Raw genomic sequence first — 19,030 nt, 5'->3', positions numbered from 1 at the left:
GACATGCAGTCATGTCAGTCCTTGTGGCTGGACCACACAGCCTAGTGCTATGGAGTTTGATAATTCCAGTTGTTTCCTGCTGTGAGGGGAAGGAGTGTCCCCAAGAAGACTGCAAGCTCTCTGGGGCCACATCTTCTGACTTTCTTGACTGATCTCCCTTTCCAATTCCACTCTGACTTAATACCAACATACACATACTTGAAAACCACACTTCCAACACCCTTTCCTACTTCCTGGCTACCAATAACACATCTGGCCTACATTATAATTTAAGTCCCTTCTTATATTCAGCTGAGAACTTTAATTTAGGGGGTGTGATTATAGAGCAATGAGTCAAAAAAATAAAGTAATGAGCCTGGTGTTTCTGCAAACAGGGAGAGTTTATGGGTTACCTAAGAATATCAGTCTAATTAATCTCTTACGTAATTTTTTTTTACCTCCATGGTTATTATCCACTTAACCAGCATTAGCTCTGAATATATAGCAAAAAATGAGTAGATAAGTGCTTCTTTCTTTATCAATAGTTAGATACCTTTCAAACAAATGTAGCAGAATTTCCAAATCCAAATAAAATGTTTCTCAAAAGAGTCCCCTTGGGATATGACACACTTATCTCACAACATTTCCTCGTACTTGAATCTTAGTTTGAAATGTTTCTTAAATTCATTGGAAAATGTTTGTTGAGCACCCACTACGCACCAGGCACTGTGTTCCGGGAATTTGTCCCTCAGGGTGGAGCCGAGACCAGAAACGAGATAGAGACACAGCAGAAGATCAAGCACAGCTAAATGAGAAGGGAGGGAGCAGGGTGCAGCGGAGGGCGAAGTAGGAAGTATCGGGAAGAGGGGCCCTGAGATGCTCAGGTGACCACGAAGGCCTCTCTAAGTGGGTGACATCCAAGGTAGCACCTAAGTGAATAAGAGAGCAGGAAGAAGCGTGTGGGAGGAGGGCACAGCGGCCGTAGGCTTTAGGAGGGAGTGAGCTCAGGTGTTTGAGGCACAGCGAGGAGGCCAGCATGGGGGAGGCGCCTGAGTGAGGGAAGTCAGGCTGGGACAGGTCCAGACACAGAAAGGACTTTGGCTCCTAGGCCAAGTGAGGTGAGAAGCCATTGCAGGACTTTGAACAGAGGATTTAGATCTGACCAACATCCTAACAGGAATCACTCATAACTGCTGTGCTAAACACAAGCTCTAAGGGGGCCGGGGGTGGGAGTCGTGGAGGGTGGGGAACGGCCAGACCAACCAGAAGGCCATTATAGAAGAGACGAAAACTGCTTAGACAGGCTAAGTAGCAGCAGGCATGGTCTGAGAAGCAGCTGGATTTCAGATCTACCTTTTGAAAAGTGTTATCATGTAGGAAAATTCATTGCTTTCTCTCCTCCTCTTCAGCAGAATTTTGGCAGTTTTCAAAAATTAACACTACCTTTCTCGGAAGTTTGGATTTGTTTCCATTGAAGGAATTCCCAGTTATGTAGCTGTAGGCTCTGAGCACAGCCCTAGAACAGCAGTTCCAAAACCAATTCTGAAAACTTGCTATCAAGAAATAAACATCTGTCCTCCTTTGGGACAGTCTTCACTCCAGTGGAGGTTGTAGAAAAGTTGGCATACATTAACAATATTTTTAAAAACTGGGGCCTTATTAAAATCAATCCAGGAAGTATATATCATGCCTGTTCGTATGGTGGTGAAGCAGGAAGAGGTAATAAAGATGCCCGCCCCGGGGTCAGCCACTCCATAATCATTCTTCGAAAAAGCTTTCTTCAGAAGAAAAGCAAGACACATCATGGCCCCAGCCCGCCATTGGTGTGCTTAGAGTTTCAATACAGCAAACACGCAGGGCATTGCAACCATGCTTTCTCCCCACAACCCTGCACTGCCCCAGTGATAACAGGAAATCGGTCAGAGGAGACCTCGTCCAACCAGAGATGACTGACAAAATCACAAGCCATCTCTAGGGGAAATACAACCCATGTTCTGGATGACATGCAATAACGCGTCCCTCACACATCCAACGTGCCAGGCACTTTACATGGATCCTCCTCGTGGTAACTCATTAGACAAGCACCAGTATCTTCATTTTATGATGGAAAACAGGCTCAGAAACACGAGTAATTGGTAAGAGCAAAAAGCTAATAACCAGAGGTGGAAGATGAACCCAGGGCCCACCGGCTGCAAAGACTCTCTTCTCTCCCGTGTGGAGCTGCGCATCGGGAACTGAATGAGACCTCCATGAGCAGAATGAGTTGGAAATAGTATTTCAGGAGGCTCTGAAGCAAACTCCTGGGACAGCCATTGAGAACCTGACCCTGCAGCAGTAGAGGCCGGGCTGAGTTTCCATTTTTAAGAGATTCTGAGCAGATCATACATTTAAGAGACTGTTTCTTGTAAAATTTCAAACTCAGTGCTTTGGAAACGATAGGAATAATAATGATAGCAGCCACGGAGTAGACCTGCCTTGTGCTAGGGGTTTCCATGCGTTCTCTTTTTGCTTTCCAAAGTCCCGGCCAAGTAGGTGTTTTTACCCACATTTTCCTGATGGGGAAATCGTCTCATTGACGTGAACCCACACTGGCCCAAGTCCAGAGCCCTCAGTGTTCCTACTTGTATGGTAAAGTGGTCCAGAGCATGGCCTCTGGGGCCAGTCTGCCTGGGTTCAAACATGGTCTCTGCATGGCCTGGGCAAGTTATTTAACTTCTCTGTGCCTCAGTTTCCTCATTTATAAGGCAAAGATAAGAACCCACCTCATAGAGTTATTATAAGGATTAAACGACTCTATTTAAAGCACTTAAAAAAGTGCCTAGCATACAGTAAGCCTGTGTTAGCGATGATTATCATTACTGTTACTGAGTTCTATTACACAAAACAAACATGGAATTATTAATTACTATTGCATGATTATCAACATTTCTTTGAATACAGTGGGGAACGACTACTATTCACATCACTTTTGGGTCCTGTCTGCTCACAAGGTTAACAGACATTTGGTAATTTCATAACAATGCAAATGATAACTATCCGATTTTCTGACGAGGCAAGCATGTCATTCGATCGGTCTGAAAAAACCTGAGATATTAACAGCCTTAGTGCAAACAAAGCATTGATTATACATACCTCATGGCTTTTTTAAGTGGGTTACTTTACTGTATGTGTCTCCAATGTGGCACCAAAGTTAGGATCAGCATTAAGGGGACCGTATGCTGTAAAATTCTGTACAACAGGAGCAAAGTATAACTTTTTTTTTTTTTTTGGTAGCACTTTTTGCAAGTCTAATTGAACAGTCAGTTTTTTTGGCTGACCTCTTTTTATTTTACTTACCCTTGGGCTACATGAGAAATGAAAACCGACCTCTGTGTGTATGTGTGTGCCCACGCACATGTGCACGTGCATGTGTTTGGGGGTAGGGAAAGGGGGGGGGTTTATTAACCCCACTAGTGCTATGCTCCCCACAATGATAGGAACCTCACCCTTCATTCTGAAGCATTAGAGTCCCTCAAAAAGCAGGCCTTGACCATCAACCTTGAATTTGCATTGTAAAGCCTCAGGGGTAGGCATAATTTAAAATCTTTGGCAGAGATTTTATATGTAGCAAATGTTTATTAAAAGTGGCTGGTGATTCACTCCTCCCTACTGAAATTTTTGCTTACTTATTTCACTTCACAAACATCAATTCATCCTTTCACCCCCAAATATGAAAAATCATTTAATATTTCCTGAATAGCTTAAAGCCAAAAGTAAACAGATACACCAATGACTTAGGATTCAGCCACTGTTTTATATATCCTTGCAAGTGATCTCCTAAAATGTGATTTCATCACCTTTGACAAACTGGTTACTGTCTAAATTCAAACTCAACCACGCATTAAAATCCAAATATCATAGCGCCTGCATGGCCCAGTCAGTTAAACGTCTTCCCCTTGATCTCCGCCTAGATTACGATCTCACGGTTCATGGGTTCGAGCCCCGCGTCAGGTCCTGTGTCGGGCTCTGCACTGACACCCAGTGCTTGCTTGGGAGTCTCTCTCTTCTTTCTCTGCCCCTTCCTCCCTCTCTCTCTCTCTCTCAAAATAAATATTTCTTGGGGCGCCTGGGTGGCTCAGTCGGTTAAGCGTCCGACTTCAGCCAGGTCACGATCTCGCGGTCCGTGAGTTCGAGCCCCGCGTCAGGCTCTGGGCTGATGGCTCAGAGCCTGGAGCTGTTTCTGATTCTGTGTCTCCCTCTCTCTCTGCCCCTCCCCCGTTCCTGCTCTGTCTCTCTCTGTCCCCAAAAAAATAAATAAACGTTGAAAAAAAAATTTTTTTAATATTTCTTAAAAATAAAAATAAAATCCAAGTATTAAAGAAGAAGGTCAAAGAAAGCAGGAGGACGGATTTTACTGTATTCTTCTTTGTCCAAGTTCTAACAGAGTATTTTGTAAATGGGGGGATTTCCTCTTGTCAGGACGAAGGTGACCGAAGCTGGGTGTTCTACCTCCCTACAAAAGAGTGCCATTGCTTCTTCTAAGGTCGCGGACAGGAACTCTAAGGTTCCTCTGAAATCCATTGAGCTCATTTCATCTCAGCACGTTTATCTTCTACTGACTAACAGGGACCCATCAGCGGATTGTATTCTACCAAGCTACCTGGCACCAATCCTGGGGGCCTCATACCTGGTGGCCATGTGAAAAGGTGACCTTTTTCTCCCGATGCTATGAGGTATGAGTTTAGTACATCACACTGTCTCCCAAAGAATTACTCTGCGTGATTTTGTCAGTGGTCAGAAGCTAACAAATTAATCTGAAAAATAATCTGGAAACTGTCTTTGGCTGATAATTCTGTAGACAGCTCTTCTGCTTAGAGGAATCAAAGACTTTGAAGCCAAATTCTAAGAGAGGACATGGAAGGGAGCGAACTAATAGATGTCGCGTGCCCACTCTCCATCTGGCAGTTAGAAACGTTGCTTCATTTCACTCTTACAATAAATACCAAGCAAACCAGGATTATTACACAAACTTAGGTCACAATGTTCATGGCACTGGACACTCCACCGTGTTGCCTCACAAATGTGAGGTCAGCACAGATGTGGTCATCGAATCCCACGATGTTCGTGTGCACGTTGAAACACCATAAAAGGGGTTCCAACGTGAATAAAAGAAAATGCTGTGCATATCAACTACCCAAACCTGCTCCAATCTCAATCCAGTTTATTCAGATTTCCCTACTATAAATACTGTTGGGCCCAAAGGAATCTCTTGATTTTGATAGATGGCTCCACCCAAGGAGACCACCCAAGACATCAGGCTGCTCCCCTCCCCCCCCCCCCGCAAATTCTCACAGCACCCTTTCTGGAAGGAATGAGTCCTGAGGTATTTCTCTGGATCCTCCAGCTTTTGTTTTAAGAGCACCTTGGGTCTATCTCTATTAGTGGGAAGACTGTACTTTTGAGACATAGTGTCAAATAACCAATTGTTTGAGGCCATGAAATTTTGGGGTAGCTTATTATTCAGCGAATGGATTGCCAAAACAGTCACAAAGGTACAAGTCTTATTATCCCAGAGGTGGTCAAGTTTGAAATGAGTAGTTTGTGTGAAAAGGATGTGAGTTAGTGAGAACAAGCTAGAAATATCTGAAAGCTCCAAGGTCCTCTGAAGTCAGTATAGCTATCTTAAGTATTGGTTGGTGGTCCCATGGGGCCATGAAGTCATGAATGCCCTTAAATAAATTATAAATTTCTCAGGGACTCATTTCTTCACTTGTAAAATTGGGGCTTTACCCCAGTCCAAGATGGCGGGTGCCCTGGCTCATGTTGGTGATACTCAATGTGAAGAATATTTCTTTCCTTTTCTCTCTCTCATAACTCTGGGCATGATTTTAATCATAAATATAGGAGCAAGCTAATCAAAGAAAGATGTGTTCAAATTTCCAAATGAGCTGAGAGCTATTCTAAATATTGTAGGTTCGAAGGGACTCCCAGAGCACTGGGGCTTTATCTGATCGTATTCCAATAAAGTCTGCCTTTGGCATAAAGCTTTAAAAACATGGTAAGGGTCATTCCCATTTGGAAAAAGTTCAGTTTTTATCCTTTTTTTGTCTTTTCTTTTTCTTCATCTATCAAAGGGCTTTATCTCTTTATTCCCTCTAATATTGGTGTATATTTGAAGTCATACAGTGATCACAACAGTATATGCTATTTAGAGTCTGTCAACAGAAGTCAGAGAGAGCAGGAGGACAGTAAGGCTTTATTTTACCACCATTCATCAAAGTTCTGGCAGACTATTCTGTAGAGACAGGAGAGCAGTGACAACTCCGAGATCCTTTGCCAAGCTAAATAGGACTTCCATGGAAGCTCGGGTGTCCTCACCCTCCCAGGCAAGGAGAATCAACAGATGCACAGCCCTGGACAAGTCAAGCTCTGAACTCACAGAAATGCTATCTTACGCCCTTCTAGCCTAGTATTCTGACTCTAGAGAGAATACCTATACACATTTTATGATACAGAATGACCCCAAAACCCTTCCTGAAATCTGTGATTCCCAGTGGAGAATGATCATATCCTAATAACTATGAGAGCCTTTTCAAACCACATCTGTCCAGAAGCAGTTCTTTTTTTTTTTTTTTTCTCTAGGGAGAATCAGAATCTCCAGAAAAGGACTGGGGGAGTCCTTGCAAAAGCTCCCCGCTGCAGGACTTTCATAGTTGGGGGAGTGCCTGTGCACACACATGAACCTGCATGTGCACACACATAGACACACACATTCTCCCCCTGCACAAAACCAATGCCCTAAGGAATCCTAATAATTATCCATTCAACCATCTGAACAGCCTGAGAACTTATTCAGTCACCCCACCCTTCTTCATCTAGGGAGCAGAATGTCAATTATGTGTCAATTAATATGGTAATCAAAGGGCATCTAGAAACTTCAGAGACTTTGTTCTTCTGAAGAGTTGAGCTTTCCAAATAGCTAAATATCTTCCCATGTAAGCACCAAGCCTTTTTTTCCCTCAAAATAACATGTCAAAAATTCTGGACATTAAACTCTCTGAAATTTTACTGCATGTATTTAGTTTCCTGAATATAATTTAGCCTCACCTTCATAATTCAAGGCTCTTATCACGAGCCCCGATTTCCATACTGGGGCTGGAAAAGGGAGTTTACTCCTGAAGGCTGCAAAGGCCTCCAAATGGCTGCTAAAGGCAAGTGGAAAGTCGGAGAACAAGCCAAAAATGCGACTCCAGAAAGACACCACAGTAGATGTCACAAGGCCAGGTGGGATGCCATAGGTATAAGGACCAGCTGGGTGAGTTCTAAACAGGGTAAGATTTAGAGAAAGTGTCCGCAACAAGCATTGTATTCATTCTGTGACCTGACTTTCTGGGTAGCATCACCAAGGTGCACGGGCAAAAATCTCGAGTCTAAAGCATCATATGCTCCCGTCAGAGTATCTCCCTCCAGCCCTCCCCTTCTAATTCAGTGTTTCTAATTTCCTGTGGTTCTAGAGATAACCAATCTGGTCACAAGTGAATAAAGGGCCAAAGACTGCCTTTCTGGTAACTCAGCTATGTATTTTGTGTCTTCTGTTAGGGTGTTCGGGAATCTCTGACTGACTTCCTAGACCTTGGCTGTGTTTCAGGAGGTTAGATTGCTGCCCCGCTGAGTTCCAGATAGGTAAGGAGTTGTTTTCTTCTTCACCTTTCCCCTAAAATTATCTCCTTCCAGGTTCCTGTGTTCAGTGACAGTGAACTCGCCCACACTCCCCCTCTTCATAAAACATGCTTCAATCTTTGGCTGTACCTTTTCCACCTGAAGACTCCAATCTGTGGATCTTATGGCCCATGGGATGGGGGCAGCAGGTGCTGCAGTAACTCTAAGAAGGTACACATCCTCTAAGAAATCACTAAGGACCTCTAAATTACCAGCCTCAAGGGACACATCCCTTCCTGGAGGTGAGATGGCCTCTGTGAGTAAGGCAAGTGATCAGTAATTCCACTATCAGAGGCCACTCCTCAGAGCACCGGGCCAGGGGCCAGAGAATGACAGCTTATGTTACAGGCAACAAAATGTAAGAGATCAGGCAATTGAAACAGGGCCTGGGAGAACAATCCATGATGCTATTGTCCCTACCGAGAGACATGTGTGAGCGACTTAATTGAAAAAGAAGAAAAAAGAGAACAAGGAATCATATTCTTGTTTTTGTTGTTTGGAATCACCTTGCAATCTACCTGGCTATCCTTGATCTAACTTCTTTTTCAGAGAACCAGTCTTTGCTTTCTTTCCAAACATCAATCCACCTTCTAGCTGGCCTACCTTCTCTTATTTTTCTTCTATTCGAGCTGATACTGAGGCACAGACGGAGAGAAAGCACAGTGTGTGGTGAGAAGTGAGCATCTGGGAGTCACAGCTGGATTGGTATTGCCACCCTGCCACTTTCTGGCTGTGTGATCCTGGCCAAGTGACTTACTTTCTCTGTGACTCAGTGTCTTTCCCTGTGGAAAGGAGAAAGGGCACAGTAATAGAAAGAATACCTTAAATGGGTGAATGTGGGGTCAAAAGGCACAAACTTCTAGTGATAAGATAGATAAATCCTGGGGGGGTTAATGTACAGCATGGTGACTATAGCTAACAATGCCGTGTCGTATATTTGAAAGTTGGTAAGAGAGTACATCTGAAAAGCGCTCACCACAGGGGGAAAAATGTGTAACTTTGTGAGATGATGGATGTTAACTCAACTTACGGTGGGAAACACTTTGCAGTGTGTACGTCTATCAAATCATTATGTTGTTCACCTTAAGCTAATATAATGTTATATTGCAATTATATTTCAATAATTTCTGGAAAAGAAAAGAACACCTCATCATGCCAGCTTCACAGTATAGCTGTGAGTATTAATGGAGACAATACTTGTAACATGTTGAGCTCCAGTACCCAGGAAGCTGACTGTGACACTATTCTAGGGGACAGGAAGCAATGGCAGCCCTCACGGTGCTCTCAGAACATGCATTAAGATTTGAAGCTCTCCAAAAACTAGGTCCTTGCGGATTCATTTTAAGAAGTAAGAATTATTTTTCATGAACACACATGTAAACTAGTACTTGAAGACTCTTCAAAACTTTAAAACTTATTGTCTGTGGGACGCCTGGGTGGCTCAGTCGGTTAAGCATCTAACTCTTGGTTTCTGCTCAGGTCACGATCTCACAGTTCATGGGTTTGAGCCCCGCATGGTGTGGAGCTTGTTTGGGATTCTCTCTCTCTCTCTCTCTCTCTCTCTCTGCCCATCCTCTACTCACGTGCTCTCTCATTCTCTCTCTCAAAATAAATAAATACAATTAACAAAACCATATTCTCTGCAATCTCATACACAACATTTATTACTATGGTAATTCCCCATTTTCATAATAAACACAAAGAAGATTCTCATCCAAATACTGAAGTTTCCAAATGCTTAGAATCCAGAACATCTAGAGGTTTCTGCATACAGATGCCGATTCCTTTCTTTTCCTCAAGTAAGCCCTCTCATTAGCCATGGAGTCGTACAGGCCTCCTCCTTAGCGTCGTGGTTCTCCTATCAGTTCTGAACACTTTTTGGCTTCCCCTCCCTCGAGTCTCTCCTCACCTCTCCTGAGCACCATCTATACGGTTCCCTCAACAGGCCCCTTCAAGACTGTTTTTGCACAGGTCAGTCCTCTGTCAAGAATGATCGTCCCTCATCCTGTTTCAACAGATACTTCTCAAGGCCCCCTGCTCTAGAGTCCACTCCCTGGTGAAATCTCTCCAACTCTGCTCTCTACAAACACTGTTCATATGACACAATGACACACGTAAGTTCCCCGGGCACCGGTCTGCCTCCATCCCCAGACTCGGGGCTTTTAGACCAGTGCTTTAATATGTACGGATCTCCCAAAGGCCTTGTGAAACACGTAGGTTCTGCTCCACATCTTGTGCATTCTGGTTTGGTGAGTCCGGGATGGGGCCTGAGATGCTGCTTCCCTCACAGCTTCTAGATAATGCTGATCTAGTGCCCTGCAATCCCCTTGAGAAGCTTTTAGGAACCTGAAATGTCAGTGACTTGGCACTTCTCCATCATCATCATCATCAACAACAACATCTTTTAACACAGCTGTCCAGCAACTGTACTTAAGGGAATGAGAGATGTCAGAGTGGCCTGAAATAATGCAGGGGAGGGGTAGACAGAGAATGGGGACAGGGATGCACTGGAGAGAGTGGGTAGAATCAGAAAAGGAAAGGAGACAGAATGAGGTTAGTGAAGAGGCAGGAGACAGCAAAGAGAGGAAGAAAAGGAAGTGAAAAACTACAGGAGGAGAGATGATAATAGGAAGGAGGGGAAAAGGAAAAAAAAGGAGAAAACGATATCCATAGGATGAGAAAAAGAAGGGGGTGCCTGGGTGGCTCCGTGGGTTGAGCATCCAACTCTTGGTTTCCTCTCAGGTCATGATCTCAGGGTTGATAAGTTCCAGCCCACATCAGACTCTGCACTGACAGCACGGAGCCTGCTTGGGGTTCTCTCTCTGCCATTCCCCCTCTCGTGCTCTCTCTCTCTCAAAATAAATAAATAAACAAACATGAAAGAAAGAAAGAAAGAAAGAAAGAAGAGAAAGAAAGAAAGAAAGAAAGAAGAGAAAGAAAGAAAGAAAGAAAGAACAAAAGAAAGAAAGAAAGAAAGAAAGAAAAGAAAAGGAATGCCAGCTAACTTCTTCCCTTGGGGTGGAATTGAATCTACATTGTCTGACTTTCCAGATTGAGGGGTGGACTTCTGGACGCCATCCCTCCCAAGGGTGGGTACTCCAGCCATTTGTGCCATTGAAGAAGTGTGCTCAGACCTCCATCACTTCCTTCCAAAAGTTCTTCCTTCCAGACTGACTGTGGAATGAGCTGCCACTGGCAGAGTAATAGCAAATGAGAGCCTCTGTCAGGATTGTGCATGGACAGAGTGGTTTATATCAGCTCAGAAAATCTATGACCAAGACTTTAAACTGATTTTCCACCAAAACAACCCCCACAAAAGTTACCTGATACAGTTCGATCCTTTGTTCGGGCACTCTGGCCTTCGGGTTCTGTAAACGAAAGACTCTGAACTCCGCTTTCACCAAATTGGATGCATTCTTCTCCATCGCTGAGACGTCGAATCGGACAATTCTGAAGTAAGGTCTGTAGAAAGTGGGCGGGATGGCATCTGTAAAAAGTTAGGGCGATCATTGAAAATGATAAAATCCATTGTTCTCTCAAAAAGACTGTGCAGCATGAGATAGTCTCAAGAAAACATAAGGGATATATCTACAAGAACCATTTAGTTTCCAATGGCCAATTTAATACCGTTAACAATTTAACCAGAAAAAAAAAATAAATAAACATGTGCATGTGGTTACAGGGGCAGCAGATTAATAGAGATTAACAAACCACTTCCAACTCCATTTGAGGGCATGCAGTTAACCCTATCCTTTGAAAGTTGACAGCACAGTGGAAAATCCTAGATGGTTCTGAACTGGATCAAGATCTTGACAGTTGATGCCTGGAGAGAGCTGTTGGGCTTGCATACACTGTAATCAGATGTGCCAAGAAAATATATCCTAATGGCCAGCAGTTTGCCCATGTATTTTTTTTTTTTCTTGAAGTTTTGGCATCCAAATACTCTACTCTATCCAGGTTCATGTATTGCCTCTTTTCTGTCTTCAATATTTTGGTTTTTCCCACACATATGACCAAATGCACCCTCTAGTTAAGTCAGGGTGAGAAAAATTGAATCCACAAAAACTAAACCCCCAAATTGGCTGTATCAGGTCCAATCTTAAAATTCTTCACTTAACATAACGTCCATTGGTGGGAGGGAATCCCGGCTAATGAAGGGAAAGAATCAGCCCCACTTCGTTCTCTTCTGAGCCATGGAAACCACAAAGATGCAGATGGCACACAACAATTTCAAGTTCATGGGCTGCTAGAGTTTCACTATTGTTTTGGAGCAATCTGCCGTTGCCTTTGAATGCGCCACTGGGCCGCACCAACAAAACCAACGGAGGTCCTAATTCTCTCCACGTGTTCACACCCAGCACCCATTTATTGAGCACGTACACTGGGCTGCCCACGTGTTACAGATGTTTCTACGATTCTCTTCTATAACCTTCTGCAAACGTTCTCTCATTATTCCGGAATGCTCCAACCAAATCTTGTAGCTCCATTACTTTCTACCCTACTTCTCAACTATGTAGCTTCATTACAACATAATAATTCACAGTTGTTTATGGCTTTTTACAAGTGCTTTTATTACTTCTGTGTTATGTTTGTTTATTTTGCTTCCCCCCAGGAAATTTTAAGAATCTTGAGGGCAGAGACCATATTTGTCAGGTCTTCCCTATTCCACATACCTAGGGCAGAGCCCTGCACACATGGAATTCACCAACTACCCACTGTTTGTATAGTTGGTCATCAATGGGAGTCTTGAAAGACTCAGGCATCTGGCTACTGGCAAGACTAACTTCTTATTAAATAAATGAGCCGTCCTGCCAATCTTAAAATAGAAATAAATACCTTTCGTGATTTCTTGGGAAATCCATGCCCTGACGATCACACTGGGAAAAAAAAAAAAAGCTAGGAACACACCGACATTTGCTGATCTTAAGAGCCCAGCACTTTTTTCCCTCAAGGGGGCTTTCCCCCGTGCCCTTCCCCGTGTCCTGTGACTCTCAGAAAGCTGTTCATGGGGAGGCGGTGGACTCCAAGCCATGTTCTGCCCGATGACTGCTTCACACACGCCTATGTGAATTGAAGCTTTGTAGCTCGTGAGCCAGGAGCCTCAGAAACAAACAAACAAACAAAATAAAAACCCCAAAAATCTAAAGCATCCCGGTGTCAGAGAAAAGGAAGTATTCATGCAGACACAGTGATGGCCCGCTGCGTTACTACCGTGAGTTAGCTGGTGGATGGTTTTCAGGCAAACATTCATCCAGGCAGCCAGGATTTTGGAGCCCCCTAGCACTGCAATTTGAAAAGGTAGCTGCTGGGAAGAAATCGATCTTTCTCTCCTCTGGAGCATGCCCACCCCAGGTGACTGGACAAGCTGGTACTGGCCTGACCAGCTCAGCTGAAAACCGGCCAGATGCCCAGGCAGAGAAGCTGGGGCGAGGCTGGAGCCAGGCTCTCTGGCTTTCTACACCCTCTAGTTTGGCCAGAACCTTCCACAGGCCTAGTGGCTGCATTCCGCCTTCCCGTTAGACAGCAGAAGCTTCAAACATGCTTTGAAAGAGCATCCTGAAAGAGCAAAGCTAATTCAGCGCATTTCCCGTCATTAGGAAGAATTAACGTCCTGGGTGTTCTCCCCCCGCCCCCACTCAGTGGAACCCCACAGGCCAGCTCTCCTTCCCCAGCCGCCCATCTTTCACACCCACCCGCCCCAATCTTATCCTTCCATCAAGTTTGTAAATAAGTGCTCTTGAGATTTATTTTTATTCTCTTTTGTGTTTATTAAACTTTGAACCACTTTCTTCCCTTTCTGGTCTTCTGCCCAAACTCACTCTTTCTTTTTATGGCTGCTTTGGACCATGAGGTCAATTTTGTTTCTTCTTCTTCTAAGCAAATCGTCCAATGATCCTGTGCTAGGCTTTTGAGCTTTGAAGGGGCGTTTGCAAATATTTACAGGGGTAGCTTGATTAGTTAAGTGCAGCTGTTCTCTGCTCCCTATAGGTTGGCAAACAGCCTTCCTCTCCTCTGGCTATTAAAACCAGTCATTTGTGTTCCAACTGCCTGGTAATACCAATCTGAGTGTGTTTTGTTTTGTTTTGTTTTGTTTTGTTTTGTTTTGTTGGTGCTTGATTGAGAAGGAGGAGTCAATGCACCAGGTGACATGACGGCTCAGCAGCCCCCACCAACGACTCTGTCACCACAGAGTCACCACAGTGAAGGGACCAGGCCAGGAGGAAGCAGCAGCCTCCCCCACACCCCCTGCTCCAGCGCATGAGAGCACGAGATCATTCGGTAAAGATTGTTGACCAAAGAACTGACTACCGCTTCCAAAGGCCGCCTGCAGCTGTCCCCTGCTGTCATCTGCTATGGGTCACCAGCCCCCTGCCTGACGGAGGAACTTGAATGACTTGGCATATGTTTCTACAATTGGAAAAAAAAAAAAAAAAAGGCACAGCAAATTGCTCCGGCCTCGTCTGTGAACCTACCCTTACCTCATAAAAGCTTGTGGATGCGGGGTGTGGGGAGAACAGACAGTGGCCCATCTACGCCCAGCCGGGAGGCGGCAGGCTCGCTCCCCGGGCTCAGGGCGCAGAGCGACAGGGTAGGTATTTAATGGCTTGTGCAGCCCTGATCCACCCACTTAGCCTTGGAGGGATGGAGCTTTTTCCTCTGCATTCTCCAAGAACTCATTTCCCCCTTTGGAATGGGAGTTCTCCCCAAAGTCCTCCGTAATTCCAATCCCAGTTCCTATTCCATCGCCAGGTGGTCAGGTACTTGGGCTTGACCCTTGCCAGCTTACCCACACTCACATCCTGCTTGGCTCTTCCCTCTCAGTTTCTGACCCACTTTTTTTTTTTTTTTTTTTTGGTTCAATCAAATCGATTTTCCTGCAACCCTTTGGATCAGACCACCAGGCTGATTCTGCCCCTCCTCCCGGGCTCTCCTGTGTGCCTGCCTCTCAGGGAAAATCTTACGCATGGGAGATTCCAGAATGACGTCAAGTGAGTGGTGTTCCCCTCACCTCAACCCTGGCCACACATCCTTACCGAAACAAATTTTGGGGAATGGACAGAGGGGAAAAAAAAATGAGGAAATCTAACTAGCTATTAATTTACAAAGTACCAGTGCTAATTCTAGCACTTCATCACAAGCTGCTTTTTATAAGCAGTGTACATTGACTTGTTATCTGTTCCAAATGACTCACTATTAGCTCGTTGTATATTATCTTCTCCGTAAGTAACCACTTCAAGTTCAGGAACATTTACTTGTGATTCTTTGGTTCTCCACAGCCCAGGGCTGGCTTCATGGATATGGGACCAGTACAGTTACACAGAGGCCCCATGCTCAGAAAAGCCTCACACTGAAGTTTAATGCTCTATGCTCACCATCGTGAAAGCCCTAATAATTTCATCTTTGAATGTCAGTTTTAGAAGTTAAGTCTGATGGGATAATGAAACAGGGGCAGGGGACATAAAACTTGGGCCCATATGCTATCCCACCTCCCATGACCTGCAGGCTTCCCTAAGATTGGTCTTTGGCCTCTTACCACTCACCCTCTGGTGCCCCCAGCCTCACCTGGGAGAGTCAGGGTCATGTACACATAACCAAACTATCTCAGGGCAGCTGCCAGGCTGCCCCCACCCGAGACTGGCAGTGTTGCAGAGCATTCGGAGGGCAACTCTGGCCCACTCTTGATCCGGGTACCAAGCACGTCACAGAGTTTGCAATCCTATGGGTCGAAGTGGTGGTCCCATAGGAAGGGAGATGCCAGGCTCAGTGTGGCATCAGCCTGGTAGCTGGAGGCAGGGGGAACCCAGCTGCCCAGCACCAGGGTAGTGGACAGGGCCCCCAGTGCCTGTGAGCCTGCTCCCACTCTGGGAGCATCCCCATACCCAGGGAAGCTCGACATCAAAAAGCACATGGAGGGGCGCCTGGACGGCTCAGTCGGTGAAGCGTCCGACTTCGGCTCAGGTCATGATCTTGCGGTTTGTGAGTTCGAGCCCTGCGTTGGGCTCTGTGCTGATAGCTCAGAGCCTAGAACCTGCTTCGGATTCTGTGTCTCCCTCTCTCTCTGCCCCTCCCCTGCTCGTGCTCTCTGTCTCTCTCTCTCTCAAAAGTAAATAAACATTTAAAAAAAAAAGAGCACATGAGGGGCACCTGGGTGGCTCGGTCTGTTACGCATCAGACTTCGGCTCAGGCCACGATCTCATGGTTTGTGGGTTTGCACCCTGCATTGGGCTCTGTGCTGACAGCTCAGAGCCTGGCGCCTGTTTTGGATTTTGTGTCTCCCTCTCTCCCTGCCCCTCCCCTGCTTGTGCTCTATCTCTCTCTCAAAAATAAATAAACCCTTAAAAAAGTTAAAAAAAAAAAAGAAAGAGCACATGAAAACACCACAACGGGTCAGGAGAGAGGAGAGAGAGAGAGAGCATGGAACAAAGGGGAAAGTTTTACATTTTAGAACCTTCAATAGTGTCTCTTCCCTGCTTTCTAAACAAGAGGACCCACATTTTCATTTTGAAGAGTGTCCCACACATTTTACAGCTGGCCCCACCACAGTGAAATAGAGATACGGGATCTTAATGCAATGAGGGACCTTTAAGGCCATCTGAATTTTAATCCCAAGTCATCCAGAGCAGGCTATATGGCAACAAGGACGTTATTTGGCTTTTCTGAATCTGTTTCTTCATCGATACGATTTAAGTAATTGCCTAGATCACACGCATCGAACCGTGCGGTCAGGATTACGAGAGTAAGTAGATGGAACATTTGAGCACTGGTCCTGCACTGATGTCACCTCAGAAAGGTCCCTTCCTGTCCCCTTTCCCATTCTGCAGCAGAGCTGTCAAGCGGCGCTTGGGCCTTCCCTGAATATGTGCAGGGAGACTAACACCGAGAAGAGAAGGGAAGAAGCAGAAGGCGCTGAGTGTACTGGCATCTGGTCAAGGACTCTACCGGAGTCATCCAGAGTTCCCTCGGACTCTCCTCCACCAGCCTTCCGTATTCCACCTGATTTACTGAACCCTGACATCAGAAAGGTGACAAGAGAATCTTTCTTCTCATCAGACTTCTCTGCCTCAAGCTAGTCCACGATGCTCATAATAGGAGTACTAAAAAAGAAAAATTTAAAAATTAAAAAAAAAAAAAAAAAGGTGAGCAAAAAAACAAAATCCGAGGAAGGTTTTCCAACATCACCAGCATGTGATGAGCTCTGACAAAGAATGTGGATTTGGGGCCTGAAAGAAATACCCCCAAGAATGTCCAGAGCTCAGCCTTTAGGGAGGCAATGCCTCACTCACCCAGCTGTTTTTATTTCCAACTAGTTTTGTCTTCTTGCCCGAGGCCTTCGCCAATTACCTGAACCTTAAATACAGGCGAGTCTCCCCCTCAGAGAAAAGGCTGCAAGAGGCCTAGAGAGCAGTCCAGGCCCCTGATGGTTAGTGGGTGTGCAGTCTCCACAGTTTTCAAAGCACGGGCATGTGGTAGTGGCACCCGCAATTCATCAATCTCCCTGGGCGATGCTTATGTTCCCTAAAGTCAACCACTGAAATGAAGGACAGGGGAAGAGAAATCCACACAGAAAGACAAAGGAGCACGTAAGATAGAGTTTAAAAAAATTTTTTGAAAGCACTGATCATCTTCCAACATACTTCTAAAATAAAAAATATTAATTAATTGGTCTATTATTTATTATTTATTTTTTCAATGTTTTATTTATTTCTGAGAGAGACAGACAGAACATGAGCCGGGGAGGGGCAGAAAGAGAGGGAGACACAGAATCCCAAGCGGGCTCCAGGCTCTGAGCTGTCAGCACAGAACCCTACGGGGGGGGGTTCGAACTTGAAAACCACAAGATCATGACCTGAGCCGAAGTAAGTCGCTTAAACGACTGAGCCACCCAAGCGCCCCAATTAGTCTATTGGTTTTTTTTAATTGTTCATTTCCATAAATTGTCCATTTATATTCCTGGAGAATATAAACTCCATAGACTGATCTTTGTTTCGTACAATGAAATATCTGAAGTATCTAGGAAAGTACATAGAATGTAGTAGTTCAATAAATAATTTAGAATGATTTTATTTTTTTTAATTTTTTTTTTCAACGTTTATTTATTTTGGGGACAGAGAGAGACAGAGCGTGAACGGGGGAGGGGCAGAGAGAGAGGGAGACACAGAATCGGAAACAGGCTCCAGGCTCTGAGCCATCAGCCCAGAGCCCGACGCGGGGCTCGAACTCACGGACCGCGAGATCATGACCTGGCTGAAGTCGGACGCTTCACCGACTGCGCCACCCAGGCGCCCCTAGAATGATTTTTTTTAAAGGAAAAAGGAACATCTAGACCTTCTTAAGAAGAAAAGTTATTTATCTGGAGCATCTATATTTTTGGTCAGGCATGACAAAAAAAGAGTAGGATGGAGAAAAAACACAATTGCAGCCACATGAGATTTTGAGGCTCTTATTATAGAAAAATAAAATCCCCCCATAGTTTGCACTAATTGTCTACCTTGACTACACCTTTCAAACTAAAGAACTTTGAAAAGAAGAATGCCTCGGACCCGGCCCCAAAGACTGTTTAATTAATTGGACTCGGAGTGACTTTTCTCAGCTCCTCAGACGAATCTCAGAGACAGGAGCGAGAGCCCAATCCCTTAAAAAGGAACTGATAATACTGAGCTTGAAGAAAATTCAACTTAGAGACACCAGAAAGATTCCAAGTATCTCAGGGGCTTGCATATGGGAAGTTCTTAGTCTCCAAAAGGGCAGGGAGGTCATAGTTTGGCTCAGCATATAATTTTTCTAATAATTTAGAAGCGGTTTTAAAAAATTCACTGTCCTTCTGGGTTGGGAGCTCTCACCTCACTGGAAGAATCCATTTGGTTGCAAGCTGAAAGATGCAGCGGGGTGTTTTGGGTCTGATGGCAGGTTGAACTAGATGGCCACCCAGGTCACCTGCTGCTCTGCCATCACATCATTCTCGTGTTCATGTTCCCCACTCATGAAACCTCCAAAAATTGTTTTCCTTCCCTAAATTCTGCATTAGATGATTGTCACTCACCGCCTGAGTCGGAATTACCTGGGTTGGCGGGGGCTGTATTATTATTGCTGTCTGGCTCTATCCCCCAGACCTACCACCATTTCAGATGGTTCTGTTTTACATTCAGGTCTGGGAGCATCTGCCCTAGACTATGGTCCAACCACTAAAAGTTGGCCGGCCTTCCCTTCTCGTTACTCAGTGTCGTGAACTAGCCAGGGATGAATAAAATATGTCCATCACCATCCACACCCTAAGAAGAATGGCCTGGTCTCACTATAGCCTCAGAATTCTGTTTCATGACGCTTCCCATTTTATAATAGCTTTATATACTTC

The 19,030-nt window shown here is 44.9% G+C and overlaps 1 protein-coding gene across 4 annotated transcripts in view; it reads right to left on the bottom strand.

Annotated features, from left to right (window-relative positions):
- The window catches only part of TGFB2 (transforming growth factor beta 2), an 84,485-nt gene that overhangs the window by 21,587 nt on the left and 43,868 nt on the right, over positions 1 to 19,030 (bottom strand). For all 4 annotated transcript variants that reach the window (XM_043568191.1, XM_043568189.1, XM_043568188.1 and 1 more), the window contains one exon: positions 11,001 to 11,164. In XM_043568191.1, the coding sequence (XP_043424126.1) occupies positions 11,001 to 11,164 (164 nt within the window). The remainder of the gene's footprint in view (positions 1 to 11,000; positions 11,165 to 19,030) is intronic.

The sequence above is a fragment of the Prionailurus bengalensis genome, chromosome E4 (assembly GCF_016509475.1).
Source record: "Prionailurus bengalensis isolate Pbe53 chromosome E4, Fcat_Pben_1.1_paternal_pri, whole genome shotgun sequence".
In the NCBI taxonomy this organism is placed as follows: domain Eukaryota; kingdom Metazoa; phylum Chordata; class Mammalia; order Carnivora; family Felidae; genus Prionailurus; species Prionailurus bengalensis.
Note: the sequence above shows the minus strand (reverse complement) of the source record. Positions and strands in the feature narration are given on the sequence as shown.